A 14,335-nucleotide genomic window follows, 5' to 3' on the forward strand; every position below is an offset into this window, starting at 1 on the left:
CGACTTGACGAGCTTCAGTCTCTTCGCCTTTGCTACGATGCCACCGACATTCGTTTGCCTGCACCCCTCGATTTGCGTGCGCTTATTCGCGACATCGTTCGTGAAGAGCTTCACGGGCGCTGCTCTTCCTGTGCTGCGGAAGTTACTCTCCCTTCTGAAAAAGATAGCTTGCGAGACCTGATTAAACAAGAGATCGCCTCCGCATCGTGTTCGACTTGTTCCAACAGTCCTTGCGTGCGCCAGATGCGCACGTACGCCGAAGTTGCCGCGCTCTCTGCCGCACCCACCGTTTCTGTGCCTGCACCTGCAGACCATACGCCTGTGGGTTCGTTGTCACCGCTAGTGCATGCACCGCCTTACTACGCATCTCAGCGCTCACCTCGAGCAATCTGTTACTACTCCGGCTATTGAGGACATATCGCTCGGTTTTGTTGAAGGCGCCAACAATACGAGCAACGCGACTACGCTCCTGAAGAACATCGAAGCTTCCGTCCGACCATGAACTACCTACGACCACCCTCCCGAACGTCCTATTACCGTTCACCGCCTCCTACCTACCATACTGACATGCCTGCGAATTCCCGTACGTCTCGCCGCAGGTCGCCTTCGCCAGGTCGCCGTTCATTGTCACCTCTGCGGCCCGCCTGCAATTCCACGAACGCCCACACGGAAAACTCCCCGATGCAGTTTTAGGAGAGGAAACTGCATCCACCGGACAGCTAACAATTCCTCCATAGCGGCCATCGAATTTGATAGTAGTGTTTGTAGAAGGTGTACGCGTTGAAGCTCTTGTAGACACTGGCGCTGCCGTTTCAATTATTCGTGCTGATTTTTGTTCCCCCCTTCAAAAAGTCACCACGCCTCATGGCGGCCCACCTCTACGTGCGGCGACCAACGCTCTCGTTCGTCCACTTGCACAGTGTACCGTTCGTGTCTGCATTGAAGGCATTCGTCATCACATTGTTTTCGCGGTATTTCGTGAGTGCACCCACGCTCTCATTCTGGGGTGGGATTTCCTATCTTCTGCGTCCGCTTTCATATCTTGTGATCAGCGTCTCTTGCATCTAAAGGCCACTGACTCTTCTCCGCTTGAACACGATGGACGCATCCGCAATGTCACTACGTCAGATTATATACTTCGGCCATACATCGAAGAAATTAAAAGTGTTAATTGCACCGACATTGTGGATGGTGACGCACTAATTCTCCCTTACGGCCATACCCTATGCAGGGGCATTGTGATCACACCAGGGCTTATTCGCTTCTTCGATGGGTCTGCCTAACTAACCGCCATAAGTCAAACGCCCGAGTGTGTACTGCTCCCCTGTGCCTCAACAGTATCTTGCGCGGTCGACAGTGAGCCTGTTGGGATTGTTACTCTTCTGAACAACCACCACAACGATGTCCCAAAGTTACAATCACTGCCATTCAATGCCTCTTCCACACTTGTGTCGGCAGCCATAAGCACTGAGTTAGCACCTGATCAAACTGAAGATTTGCTCGCCCTGTTGAATAGACACTGTTCTCTATTTGACGTGAACTCGCCCGTCCTCAGCATGACTACCACCGCTACTCACAGCATCCAGACTGATGGCTCTCGTATTGTACATCGGTGTCCATATCGCGTGCCTCAGGCAGGATACAAGATCATCGAGGAAAACGTCTCAGACATGCTACGACGCAACATCATACGCCCTTCCTCGAGTCCCTGGTCATTGCCAGTCGTTCTCGTTCAAAATAAAAATGGGACAGTGCATTTCTGCATCGATTACCGTGAGCTAAACAAAATAACACGCGAGGATGTTTATCCTCTCTCTCGGATTGACGATGCACTGGAATCATTAGAGGGCGCAGAGTATTTTTCTAGCCTCGACCTTAGGTCAGGCTACTGGCAGATACCAATGTCGAAGTCTGATAAAGAGAAGACCACCTTTTCAACGCCACATGGGTTGTACGAGTTTAATGTGATGCCTTTTGGACTCTGTAATGCGCCCGCCACCTTCGAACGCATGATAGACGGCGTATTGCGTGGTTCGAAATGGAAAACATGTCTGTGCTATCTCGATGACATAGTAGTGTTTTCATCGACGTTCTCGCAGCATCTACAACGTCCTGACAAAGTCCTCACATGTCTTGCAAAAGCCGGTCTACAGCTTAACACCAAGAAATGTACCTTTGCTAGCAAGACAATCATGGTTCTCGGCTACCTCGTCAGCAAAAAAGGAATTCGACCGGACCCCGAAAACCTTGCTGCCGTCCTAAATTTTCCTCGACCACTACGTCAAAAGGACCTGCGCAGCTTTCTTGGGTTATCTTCTTACTTCCGGTGCTTCATACGTGGCTTCGCGGAACTTGCGTCTCCACTCCATCAACTCCTCGCAAGGAACGTCGCCTTCATTTGGTCCGAAGACTGCGAAAGCGCTTTCACGGCATTGAAGCAAGCCGTCATGTCGGATCCAGTACTGTGCCACTTCGATTCCACTACACCCACCATCCTTCACACCGACGCAAGTAGTCATGGTCTTGGTGTGGTACGCTTGCAGCGTGACAAAAACACGCGAACGCGTCGTTGCTTATGCAAGTCGTGCTCTTACCGCTCCAGAAAAGAACTACACTATCACAGAGCAGGAGTGCCTTGCTGTTGTTTGGGCAGTGCAAAGATTCCGACTATATCTTCACGGCCGCCATTTTACCGTCTTGATTGACCATAACGCCCTATGCTGGCTTTCATCGCTGAAAAACTTACCGAGTCGCCTCGGTCGCTGGGTGCTTCGCTTGCAGGAGTATGATTTTGATGTCGCCAGCAGATCTAGGAAGAACCATCAGGATGCTGATGCTCTATCGCGCTGTCCTTTGCCCAGCGGAAGCCACTCACCATCGATACACCAAAACGACTGCACCTCTCCAATCGCAGCGCAAAGTTTATCACCTGCCACCCTATCCGTCCTTGTTTCACAACAACGTGTCGACCCATACTGCCGCACCATTGTTGACTGCTTGACCAGTTCTATTACTCCTTCAAACGCCAGACTCCGTCGACAACTTAAACAATTTAAGCTTGTCGGTGGTGCTTTATACCGCTACATTTGCCACATCGATGGTAACAAGTGGGTACCCGTCATCCCACGTTCTCTGCAATGTGAAGTTCTGGAAGCCTCTCATGACGATCCAACCGCCGCTCATCTAGGCTATCACAAGACTTACGACAAAATACGAAGTCGTTGTTTTTGGCCTGGCCTCTCTTCAGCCGTCGCTAAGTACGTCGCCTCCTGTGTCTATTGCCAACGGCGAAAACGACCGACAACCGCTCTGGCTGGCTTAATGCAACCTCTTCCTTGTCCCGCCTCGCCTTTTGAAGTCGTTGGAATCGACTTGTATGGCCCTCTTCCTATATCATCCAATGGGAATCGCTGGATTGTCACGGCCGTCGACCACCTTACCCACTACGCAGAAACAGCTTCTATACCATCTGGGACTGCCACTGAGGTCGCCGATTTCTTTCTTCGCCACATCTTTTTGCGTCATGGAGCTCCATGCATTCTTCTGAGTGATCGTGGCAGAGTCTTTCTCTCTTTCATTGTCGAGCAAGTTTTGCTGCCTCGAACACTGTTCACAAAACCACTTCTAGCTACCACCCGCAGACCAACGGATTCACTGAACGGTTTCATCGGACCCTATCGGACATGATCACCATGTACATTTACCCCAACCACACAAACTGGGATGCAATTCTACCCTTCGTGACATTCGCCTATAATACAGATGCTCAACGCACTACCGGCTTTTCTCTATTTTTTCTTGTCCATGGTCGCTCACCGAGTTTCGCTCTGGATGTCTCTTTCCTTTCGGCCCCCGCACACTGTCATCACTAGGCCCTTGTTAAAACCGGCCTCTCTCAAGACACTCGAAAATCTCGCTACGACTGGTCTCGCCGTGTTGTGAGTTTTTCCTCTGGTGACGAAGTTCTATGGACTCCACTACGCGTCCCTGGCTTATGCGACAAATTTATCAGTCGCTTCATTGGGCCGTACACGATGGTCGAACAGACATCTCCTGTCAATTACCGCGTTTCTCCTCTTAGCGCTAATCCTGATCATCGTTGCCGAGGAACAGAGATAGTGCACGTATCTCGTTTAAAGCCTTATGCGCGATTCATTTCATAATACTGTCAAGCGACCAGGCGGCTGCTTTAATCAAGCGGGGGAATTAGTGTGAGCGCGACAAGTGAATGTCTCTTTATTTTCTTTGATATCATCATCACCTGTACATCTTCATCTGTAAATATCGTCACCAGTCTGATTTAGCTCGAGCCTGGCTGAATAAACCGATTCCTGACAATATGGTTGGTGCGTGCAGTTAGCGAGTTTCGAAGAGTTATTAACGCAACATTCAACAGATAATAAAGGCGATGATCATATGCTAGACTTGGCACACGACGTATCATGCGGCAAGTTCGGGATGCGATCATTACGCGGGGAAAAAAAAATCGAATTTAGAAGACAAAATTTAGGGGTGCGATGATTACGCGAGTGTGATCATTACGCGAGTAAATACGGTATCATGCAATATATGTACTATTCGAGTTCAATCTGAAATTATTCAGCCAAAATTACTAATCACTTAGAAATCGCTTTCGAACATGAAATTCACTACTGTTGCACATTTTTTTTCTTGATTTGGGGTTATCGAGAAGGGGGTGCACAAATTACGTGGAAATTTTGCCAGCGCATACGAAATATTGTGCCATAGTCTTAACGCCTGGAGTATATACGTTTTTAAAAAAAAAGAAGAAATAAATGAGAGCACAAATGAATTCGGCTTGTTAATTTTGAAAGAATGAGCGTGTACTTTACCCAGTCAGATATGTCACATGCAGTCTAGCGGTAATCAATGATCGCGAAGGCCGGTTGGGAATTATTGTAGTTTCTTAACTCTTTCGACAATGCTGGGAGAAACTAGGTCCCACTGACACGGTGATACCGGAAGAACTAAGCATCTGCATAGGATTGAAAAGGCCTCCTTCAGTGGCAGGAAACATGCTTTCTTGCGTATTGACAGCGCCGATCGTCACGTTGAAGTGCGTCTCCTTGAAGTACTTTGTGGCGGCACGCTTGCCATTTTCCTTGGCGAAATTCACAACAACGAGCTTCAATTTTGCCATATATATAATTACTGCAGCACATCGCAAGGAAACCATCAAAACGAGTCGGCCAGATGGCGAAACTTAAACTTCCGAAATTGACCAAGCGTGCGTTGTAGCGCATAAGCAGAGAACGAGGGGAACAGTTGGAGCACCAGGCCCTCAAACGCCTCCGATGCAGAAACTCGTCCGTGCCATGACGTGAGCGTACATTCTCGCTATTATCGCAGTGGTAGAGATTGGGAGATAGGGGAGGCAAACGCTCGAACAGTTCCAGCGACCCATCAACTGGTTCGTGTTCAAGAGCGGTATTCTAGAGACCCCAGTTCGGCGAAGTCTTCGGAAGCAGCGACTTCGCACTGGCAGCCTGTTTGACTGCACTCGTATACATGGCGAGGTGCCATGCATACGAAAGGTCCAAAGGTGCGCGCACCAACGAGCTGGCTCGGGCGGGTCGAGGAGCGCGAAATATGTGAGTTCATATTTTTTTATTCCGAAAAGCTGGTAAAGTACTAGGGGTGCGCAAATTATCCGAGGGCGTAAATTATGCGTGAGAATACGGTATTCACACAAGCCTAAAAATCACCCTGCCAGTATTTGATATGTGGGGTTTAATGTCCCAAAACCAGCATATGATTATGAGAGACGTCGTAGTGGAGGGCTCCGGAAATTTCGACCACCTGGGGATCTTCGACCACCTGGGGACCCAAATGTGAGCACACGAGCCTACATTTCCACCTCCATCGGAAACGCAGCCGTCACAGCCGGGATTTGATCCCATGACCTGCGGTTCAGCAGCCAAGTACCTTAGCCACTAGACCACCAGGGAGGGGGGCTACCCTGCCAGTAGGGTAGTTACCTACGATTGGCAACCGGTTCTCCCACAGTGGCATAGGCATTATGTTAGCGGGCACATTGTTACAACATTTCATACCTTTTTATTTGAATAGCCTTTGTACTCTGACTTGCATGTTGACAAATGTCAAGTTAGTACACACTCCTGTGGTCATGCAGCATGTCAGCTTTATCTAGAAAGTGGTAAAGCTTCTGAAACTACCATTATTTACTTTCTTTTTTTAATACTCCATCGCCTAGCAAAGCAGGAGTTCACGTTGCTTGTGCTGTGTGTGGTCTCTTGTGCCCTAGAAAGAAGTGTCACAATACCAGAACAAAGGGTGCAAAAGTTAGAACGAAGAATGCAAGCACATCAAGCAAAAAAAAAAAAAAAATTGGCCCAAATCTACATGTTACACTGTAAATGTCGTCGAAAGACGATAGTCTTGCGCCTGGAGAGAGTGAACAAAACGTTTATTTGATGTTCTGCGCAATAAATTCGGTGAATGGTATTCTGAAGGCTCTGCGTTAGAGTGCCTCGAGCATGTAGCGGAGGCGAACAAGCCCATCTAGGCATGTTAGACACGAGCGCCATCTGGCAGTTATCTTCGAAAACGAAGGTGTGCGCGACCGCGGAGGAAGATGCGTGCCAGTCTCAAAGGTAATAAGGTGTAGAATGCAAAGCGACGGGCAGGTGCCACCACCGTGTCGTCATAGCAAAGCGTTGGAAACATCTTCTAGGGCATCGCATTGCACTGTCAGTACAGCGCGATAAATGCTACAATCTTTAGAGTTACTTGTGTGTGCCTCTTCTAGTAGTATAAAGGCAGACATACAAAACATACACGTGTTTTTATGGCGCCTCAGATATGCGCAATAATTGCTTTTTTAATTGACAATCGCACAACTATGAACGCTAAACCTTGAGAAATATTGGTGGGCGCTGCGGATGGGGTTGGCCGTTTTGTGCCGTTTGAGGCATCTTTAGGGCGGGTAAACAGACAAATGTACAGACAGACAGGCAGACAAAATTTTTTTTATCGAAGGTCCCCAAGAAAGACGATTGTGTTTAATTACAGAGTATTTCTTGCACTTTTTGTGGAGTAAGCCAGCTAGCAAAGTTATACAGTAAGCATACCCGTATATACTCGTGTAAGGGCCGCACTTTTTTTTCGAAAATTTTGCTAGGTGCGGCCCTTACACGAATCAGGCCGATTTAGTACAGGCAGTACAGGCCAAAGGTCTGTACTGTTTATGCAACAGTAGCAGAGTGCAAGAGTCACAAATGACATGCCAGAAATGTTTTTATTCGGATTCCATTTCGCTGTCCTCGTTCTCGGAGGAGCTCGCCTCGGCGTCCGCGTCTTCCCAGAGACGGTCATCTTCGGTGCCGTTCATGGAGTTCGAAATTCCCGTTACCTTGAAGCTTTTAGCAACTACTTCTACTGACATGGCACGCCACGCATTCAAAATCCATTCACACACCTGTTGGAGCGACGCCCGCTTCAGCCGTCCTGTAGGGGTCTTCTCGTGGACGCCTCCAGCCATCCATTCAGAGTAACATCGGCGAAATTCCACTTTGAATGGTCTGTTGACGCATACGTCGAGCGGCTGCAGCACACTCGTCAGGCCACCGGGAATGACGGCCAAGTCCGTACGAGTTGCGGCAACTCGGTTCTTGACGCGGTCGGTCAAGTGGCCCCTAAAGCTGTCCAAAACAAGGAGGGCTTTCCGTTGTAACAGCCCTCCAGGTCTGTTTGCCCAGACGGTCTTAATCCAGTCAACGACCAGTTCCTCGGACATCCAGCCCTTCTCTTGCGCACGTACGACGATTCCCTGAGGGAACTTCTCTTTTGGGAGAGTCTTCCTTTTAAATACGACGTACGGCGGAAGCCTCCTGCCGTCTGCCGTGATGCACAACATCACAGTGCACCTTTGGCGTTCTGCACCAGTCGTGCGCACAGACACACTTTTCGCACCTTTTAAATCCACTGTGGTGCTTTCCGGTGCATCGAACCACACAGGTGTCTGGTCCGCATTCCCAATTTGGGACAGGTCGTATTCATGCTCCCTCCTGAGAGCATTCACGAAGCGATGAAACTTAATGACGTGGTCTTCGTACTCGCGCGGCAGTTTTTGGCAAATCGTCGTTCGGCGCCGAATAGAAAGCTGGTTACGGTTCATAAACCGCGTAGCCCAGCCCCGACTTGCCTTGAATTGTGCCGGGGGTATTTCCATGTGGCGAGCGATGCTGAGGGCTTTGACGCGTATCATGTCAGTCGATACGGCGTAGCCGTCCCTTCGTGTGTCGACGACGTAGTTGACGAGCTCGCTTTCGAGTTGCGGGTACTTGCACTTTTTCCCGCGAAACGCCTTTCGGCTCCTGTTAGTAGCGGCGAGGGCATCTTTCTGATTCATCCAGTAACGCACGCGCTTCTCATCGACGTCGTACTTTCGTCCAGCTTCCCGCTTCCCGTGCTCCTCGGCATAGTCAATCACTTGCAGCTTAAATGCTGCAGTGAATGATCTCAGATGCCGGCCCATCGTCCGTCACGTGCGCTGGCTTCTGCAGGGTTCACTACAACCAACAAAGTGACACCGACGACACCGATCTGAAGTCGCGCTGCCAACGTATCGACACGATGCTAGGAACGATGCCAACAAAGAGGCCGCACAAGGCAAATATGGCGGCGCGCTGTCAACAGCGTGGTCGGCGCGTCGGCGAAAGTAGAATAAAAGCGGAAAAGCGTGCAGCGCCATCTGGCTGTAAATGAACTAACTACACTTTTCTGGCGGGACATTTTGAACTTTTGTTTTTTTTTTTTCGAAATATCCGCTTTCAAAGTTGGGGTGCGGCCCTTACACGAGGGCGGCCCTTACACGAGTATATACGGTAGCTTGCCAGTATAATTTATAGCAGAATGGAAGATGTTCACTGTGCCAGGATACTGAGTAAGTAACGTTAGTATGGGCAGTTTTTTGAACACAGCTGACTAGTGCAAGGGAACAGAAAAGTGTTTTGCGAGTCCCTTTGATTTGCGACGATGGTCCTGAGCCAAAGGTGAAGAAAAAAATGAGTTCTTTCACCGGACTATTGGGTTGTGTGGCTGCAAGAGCACTTGTGCCATCTCTTGCACTTTAGGAACCACACTGTGCGACTATGTGCGAAAAGCTATATAAGACTCTGTCGACCTTGGTTTGGCGATCGTTTTGCAGGGATGTGAGTGTTATGCAAAGAAAAACAGGCTCAGGGGATGCTAGATACACTCCAAAAAAAGGGTATTTGGGAAGTGTTTCTGCAAGACAACAATAATTGCCATGTACTCTGAGTACTTTCCTTGCGTTATCACTACGGTTCCGGTAGTTCGGGGTCACGAAAACGACGCTTACATCATTGATGTGACATAGCGTTCTTGATGGGACAGTGGCCAGCGTCAGGTTTTCAAGAAAGGAAACGCGAGCAAGTCAGATGACGATTTTAGTTGTGTAGCAGAAACACTCCCCGAGTAGACAGTTTTTTTTAGAGTGTAGTGCATAGTAATGCAAGTGTCTCTGTGTTTGCCATTAGTGATCGCTCGTTCAATGCCTTCTTCTGCCGTCTTTGTCCTGGCAGCCCACCACCGATCCATGTGCCACTATGGAGGTGCAACACAGCCGGACGATGCTTCCAGGTGCTTTCCTGGCACTAGCAGCAGCCCTAATCTCAGCGGAGGGTTCCTTGATCAGGTCGGTTCATTAGATGTCTCGCTGCCTGGTTAAGAAATAATTGCCTGAAATTCGTGACATTTATCACCTAATGCAACCCTAGAATTGTGCAGCATTTCCTCCTGGAAGTTGGATGTATACAAGCTTTCCTTAAACGGTGCGCATTCCGAAATTATGCCACAACCTGGGCAACTGGTAGCCCCGCCTATTGAAGAACATTCCTCAGTGCTTGTGTGGGACCAGTTGAACCTCGTTAGTACGTTTTTGCTTAGTACGATTTCCCGGCTCTTATGCTCGCAATCCCGAAAATCCAATTAACCCGAGTCAGATTGTATGATTCGGATCGTACATTTTCCCAGATCGTACGTTAATCTCCCAACTTTTTTTTCTTCCCCGGAAACGTATCAACAAGATTCTACTGTATTTATTTAGTGATAAAGGGATCGGCTGGTGCACTGTGGTCTCCTGGGCAGGGCCTATTCAGAATTTGTAAGTTCTATCTGACTATAGTTATCTGCGCTTGATGTTGAAGTCTGGTAGTAGTGTGTGCGTATATATATATATATATATATATATATATATATATATATATATATATATATATATATATATATATATATATATATATATATAATGAGATCTAACAGACAGTAATGCCAAGGAATCTATAGGGGAAGTTATTAGAACAAATGGAATGTAAATAAGAAGAAAGAAAAGTGGGTGAAAAAATAACCAGCTGTGAGCAGGTTATCCTGCTCACGGCTGGTTATTTTTTCACCCACTTTTCTTTCTTTGCATTTACATTTCATTTGTTGTAATAACTTCCCCTATACATTCCTTGGCATTACTGTCTGTTAGATCTCACTAATATTTTGTCAAAACATAGAAAAACGAGCCCTTAGGTATACACTTCTTTCCCATATATATATATATATATATATATATATATATATATATATATATATATATATATATATATATATATATATATATATATATATATATATATATATATATGTGTGTGTATGTGTGTGACCTATGAAGCCATGGTAGGAAAAGCATATGAGAAAGAAGTTAGGATGGAAGGAACATGGTGTATGAGCCATGCCACATCTCCGACATCTAGCGTCACACAAGTCGACAGGATGAAGACCTCGCAGCCACTTCATCAACCGGCCATCATCATCGAAGACTTCAGCAAGACGCAGTGACCAAACGTGGACCACAGAAGTGCATCCCCACTCAACACAGTGACAAGCATCATGACGGAACCATCAGCTCAATTTCCCATTCCCAAGTACACTGGAGAAGCGGACGATGGTCCCTTGCAGGACTGGTTCGACCTATTCGAGCTCCACGCTACCGCTGCACCTTGGTCGGAATGGGAGATGGCCATCAATTTTACTGACTACATCTAAGGTGAGGCTTTCAAATTCTACCTCACTCATATCTCCAAAAACGACGAATCGTGAAAAAAATATTAGAGAAGAAATGATCATCCGATTTAAAAATTACGATGAAGATTTGCATGCAACCCGTCGTTAAAACAACCCATCTCAGTTGTCACAACCAGCAGCAGTCTTCACACATTGGAACACCCAGTGCACCATACTCACCGTCTCGCACACTTGGCCCACCACCTGGTTTCCTGTAATTTCGCCGTTCGATTGCTCATAACGCCCACCTCATTCCTCGCACGCTTGCTGTGGTTGATATAGAGCTGAGAAAGTTGGAAGGTAATCAGCCAGGCTCTGGCCCTTCTGTGCAGATGCACGTGTCAGAACAGCTCAACTAATTAGTTACACAGAAAGAGAAAAATTTCTGACTGGAATCTTACCAAAACACGTCTGCTGTGTTGGCACCATCTGGTGCACAGACACCTGAAAGTCCAAACAGCACAAAAGGCTCAGAAGCATCAGTTCTCGCACATTACCAGTTGCCAGAAGCGTCCGTGAGGAAAGACATCACAGAAGCGTTTGAAAGGCTTTCTAGCAAAGATGGCACACTACCAAGCAAGCACGACAAGCACGACAAGCAAGACAACTCACCGTGCACTAGCTACCTACTGGACACATCAATTAGAGCAGAAAATTAACGCCATGTTCCCAAAGGGGCTCCTCTTACGCAATATCCTGAGAAACATACCCAAGTTCAGCACAGGCAAGTCGACCAGCTTTCACTATTACAACTGGTCCTCCGTCAAGAACGACAACCAACTAAAACTTCCTCGGAAACACAATCGCAGTTAAAAGGGCGACGTCACAAAGCAAGCCCATTAAAGCAAAGACGAACACAAGACGTAAGGCATTGTCGCATGAAGGATTGTCGCAAGAAAAGCATTCTGCACAAGAGATCATAACTATGCCTATAATTATAGCACCAACACCTCAGCAAACACCGAAAAAGATAGGAAGTCACCAGTTCCTCCCCACAAAGATTAAGACGCCATCTTATCAGCATACGACAACGAGAATGGGCTCATGAAAGATAGGACATGCTGTCTGAACTAACAGCCAGCCATGCCTACCAGAGTTCTCGTTCATATCATCGTACTGCTACCCTCTCCTGTGAATTTTTTTTTCTGTGTGCGCCGGTTTACGAAACGGCCTTGTCCCATGGAAATGTTGCGTGTGTTAACATTTTCTGCTTATAAGACTCCGCTTCTTCATGTTTTTTTTACTTGTAACACTAGCATTCTTTCGGGGGGAGGGGAATTATGTGACGTATGAAGTCACGGTAGGAGGAGAAGCAAATGAGGAAGAAGCGAGAATGCAATATATATATATATATATATATATATATATATATATATATATATATGCAGAAGAATAACTTCGGTTGCCGCAAGGTTATAAATATGAAAGTAGATGCACTTTCACATAACAACCGTTTATTGTGCCGTTTCGACGGGAACCCCATCTTTTTCAAGGCATACTACTATGCCTTGAAAAAGACGGGGTTCCCGTCGAAACATCGGCACAATAAACAGTTGTTATGTGAAAGCGCATATACTTTCATATTTATATATATACCGTATTTACTCGCATAATCAGCACACTCGCATAATAGGCACACTCGCATAATAGGCGCACCCCTAGTTTGGTCGCGGAAAATTCGATTTTTTCAATTCCGCGCATAATAGGCGCACCCCTAACTTGGCCGTGATCAGAAACGATTCTACCCCCCAGCGGTACAGTTGGAACGCGGTCCCCATACCCTGAAGAAAAAAAAGAAGGCAAATTGACGAGCAAATAAAAAAAAATTCGAAGTGCAACGTCCTAACCAACGTGTTTGTCGAAATAAAACTTGAAAAAAAAAAAAAGCGTCCATGAGCGAAAAAAAAAAAAACGGCTGTTCCATCAATTACTGATACCCCCCAAATCGCCGCGCTTTTTGGAGGTCACGTGTACAACGCCGGGGGCTCGATCGCCATCACCACCATCAGAGAAAAAGAAACGCCATTTTGCAAGCGGTGTGCGTATGTTGTGGTCGTGTATTGAACTTTGGTTCCACCATGGGGAAGTACGCGAGCTACACGGCTGGGTTTAAACTGAAGGCAGTGCAGTCCGCGCTGGAGCACGGCAACCGGGCTGCAAGCAGGCATTTCGGCGTTGAAGAAACCAGTATTCGGTACTGGAGGGACCAAGTAGAAAAACTTAAGGCGACGAAGAAGACACGACGGGCTTTCCGCGGTGCCAAGACCGGCAGGTATCCGAACATCGAAGAGCAACTGGTCCGGCATATACGGGAGCTACGACAAGACGGCTGTGCTGTGTCGTTGGATATTGTGCAGACTGAGGCGCGCAGAATAGCCCGAGCGCAGGGCATCGAAGCAAAAGAGTTCAAAGCCAGCTCCGGATGGACTTCATTTTGTCCCAGATCGGCAACGCTGATCAGACCCCCCTTTGCTTTGATATGCCGTGGAACACGACAGTGGAGGAGAAAGGTGCACGGAGCGTCATCGTCAGAACGTCTGGCGCTGATAAACAACGATGCACCGTAATGCTGGCGGTGACAGCGGATGGGCGTAAGCTACCGCCTTACGTTATTTTTAAACGTAAGATGCTCCCAAAGGCAAAATCCCAGGCTCCCAAAGGCATCTACGTCAGAGTCCAGGAAAAAGGCTGGATGAGCGCGGAACTCATGGTGGATTGGGTGAAAACAGTCTGGGGTCGGCGGCCGGGTGGTTTGTTGTTGCCGTCCATGCTTGTCCTGGACAGTTTTCGTGGGCACCTAGTAGACCGCGTACGAGATGAGCTAAAGGAGCTGCGCACAGATCTGGCAGTGATTCCGGGCGGCCTCACATCGATACTGCAGCCTTTGGACGTGTCCTTGAATAAACCTTTCAAGGACAATGTTCGAAGGCTGTACACCACCTGGATGGCTGGAGGACAACATCAGCTGACTACAGGTGGTAAGATTAAGAGGCCGCCTGTGGAAATGCTGTGCGCTTGGATCGTGGAAGCGTGGCAGGCGATCTCCGACGAAGTCGTCAGGAAAAGCTTCAAGAAGACGGGTATCTCGAACGCACTGGATGCGAGTGAAGATGACATGTTGTGGGGTGCGGATGATTCGGACACCGAAAACGAATCCCCGCTCGGCGAGGATGAATGTGTGATCTCCGACTCGGACTCCGAATAGGGAAAAGGAGGAACA

General features: G+C 47.8%; 1 protein-coding gene across 4 annotated transcripts in view; it reads left to right on the forward strand.

The window, feature by feature from the left end:
• LOC142785096 (uncharacterized) overlaps positions 1-14,335 on the forward strand; it is a 92,891-nt gene that overhangs the window by 59,706 nt on the left and 18,850 nt on the right. For all 4 annotated transcript variants that reach the window (XM_075883506.1, XM_075883509.1, XM_075883508.1 and 1 more), the window contains one exon: positions 9,588-9,700. In XM_075883506.1, the coding sequence (XP_075739621.1) occupies positions 9,588-9,700 (113 nt within the window). The remainder of the gene's footprint in view (positions 1-9,587; positions 9,701-14,335) is intronic.

This window comes from Rhipicephalus microplus, unplaced genomic scaffold, assembly GCF_043290135.1.
Source record: "Rhipicephalus microplus isolate Deutch F79 unplaced genomic scaffold, USDA_Rmic scaffold_18, whole genome shotgun sequence".
Taxonomy (NCBI): domain Eukaryota; kingdom Metazoa; phylum Arthropoda; class Arachnida; order Ixodida; family Ixodidae; genus Rhipicephalus; species Rhipicephalus microplus.